Source organism: Notamacropus eugenii, chromosome 6 (assembly GCF_028372415.1).
Source record: "Notamacropus eugenii isolate mMacEug1 chromosome 6, mMacEug1.pri_v2, whole genome shotgun sequence".
NCBI classification, from domain to species: domain Eukaryota; kingdom Metazoa; phylum Chordata; class Mammalia; order Diprotodontia; family Macropodidae; genus Notamacropus; species Notamacropus eugenii.
Genome location: NC_092877.1, coordinates 42,465,904 through 42,467,586, shown reverse-complemented (window position 1 = coordinate 42,467,586; position 1,683 = coordinate 42,465,904). Strand labels below are relative to the sequence as shown.

Here is a 1,683-nt window from a genome sequence, read left to right as displayed (position 1 = left end):
AGAATAACTATAAGAAGACATCTCTCCCTTTCTCCTGTGCACAGGGAGGAGCTTCATGGGTGTGGAATACTGCACATATCATCAGATCTTTGTGATCAACATTTAATCCACAAATTTCACTTGTTAAAACCAAAACGTACCTTTCCTAAAGCCAATTGCTTGATATGACTTAACAATAACCATTATGCCAGGGGAATGTATTAGATTCTTATGGGAAAAGACAATTTTACTTTCATACTTTTATCTCCCTAACCTAGCACAGTGTCTGGCAAAAAAAAAAAAAAATCTGTCATAAAAACATGTTGAAGCTGATAAGAATTCATGAAAAGAAGTGTTTCCTACTCATCAGTTTTCTCAGGGCACCTTTTACTTCATTGTTCCTTAGACTGTAAATCAGAGGGTTCAACATGGGGATCATTACAGTGTAGAAAACAGACACCACTTTATTCTCATCTGTTGTGTAGTTGGACTTGGGCATCACATAAATGAAGGAAGTGGTGCCATAGAACAGTGTCACTGCTGTGAGGTGGGAGGTGCAAGTTGAGAAAGCTTTGGATCTTCCCTCAGTGGATCTTAACTTCAGAACAGAAAAGACAATGTACGCATAAGAGATTACGATAGTGAACACTGTCATCACAGCTACTGTTCCAGCAACGGCAGCAGGAAGAATTTCTGCAAGATCATCTTGGGCTTGGGAAAGCTCCAGAAGTGGTGAATAGTCACAGAAAAAGTGATTGATCTTATTGGGCCCACAGAAGGAACGATTCATTAAGCAATCAGTAAAAGTCCAAGCATTCACACAACCACCTACGTAGGATATAATGAGTAAGAGAGTGCAGACTCTGGTTGACATGTTGGTGAAGTAGAGTAGGGGGCTACAGATGGCCACATAGCGATCATAGGCCATCATAGCCAGCAAGAAGCTCTCAGTTGTCCCAAAGGTAGTTGCACAACATATTTGAGCCATACAACCCCCAAAAGGAATTAAGATTGTGTCCTCAAGGTAGTTCTTCAGCATAACAGGTGTGACAGAAGAAGAAAATCCAAGATCCACAAAAGCCAAGTTGCTGAGGAAAAGATACATTGGAGTGTGAAGCTTGGAGCTACTTCTGATCAATACGATTATGCTAAGATTACCAACTAATGTGACAACATAGACGCCCATAAATATCACAAAGAGGATGACACGAAGGGTTGGATCATCTGTTAACCCCAAAATAATGAATTCGGTCACAGCAGTGCAGTTATGATCAGACATCTGTCTTGGAAAGAGTGCCTATTAGACAGAAGAAAAGGAGATTAAAATAGAACACAGAACTAAAATTTGGGTATGTCCTTTGATGGATTCAGGAATTATTCAATAACCACCTCCTACAAGCTCATTCAACTGTCTCACTTCCACTACTTTGTTTTTCTATGCCATGGCAAGGTCCTTATAAGCAAAGTAGAGATGAACAAATTTGGTTCCCTCCATGTTTTCCCTGGGGTCCAATACTATATGATCTGCCCTTTTGCCAATATGTGTCTTTATCCAAATGTATAAATGCTGTTCTGCCAAGAAACCATGACTGCTAATCCCTTCTAAGGAAACAGTCTGTTTTTTGATTTGTGACATCTCAAGGAACTCTCTTTCACAACTGAATGCTAATTGACCATGTTGAAAATCTTCAACATGATCCTTGT

At 39.8% G+C, this 1,683-nt stretch overlaps 1 protein-coding gene across 1 annotated transcript; it reads right to left on the bottom strand.

Annotated features, from left to right (window-relative positions):
- Positions 1-319: 319 nt before the first annotated feature.
- LOC140512844 (olfactory receptor 5P80-like) lies at positions 320-1,258 on the bottom strand. Its single transcript, XM_072622214.1, has one exon. The coding sequence runs from the start codon at positions 1,256-1,258 to the stop codon at positions 320-322; it is 939 nt and encodes a 312-aa protein (XP_072478315.1).
- Positions 1,259-1,683: the final 425 nt, after the last annotated feature.

Bases quoted from the DNA above. Each gene is read 5' to 3' on its own strand.
- LOC140512844 (XM_072622214.1), bottom strand. From the start codon at position 1,258: ATGTCTGATCATAACTGCACTGCTGTGACCGAATTCATTATTTTGGGG.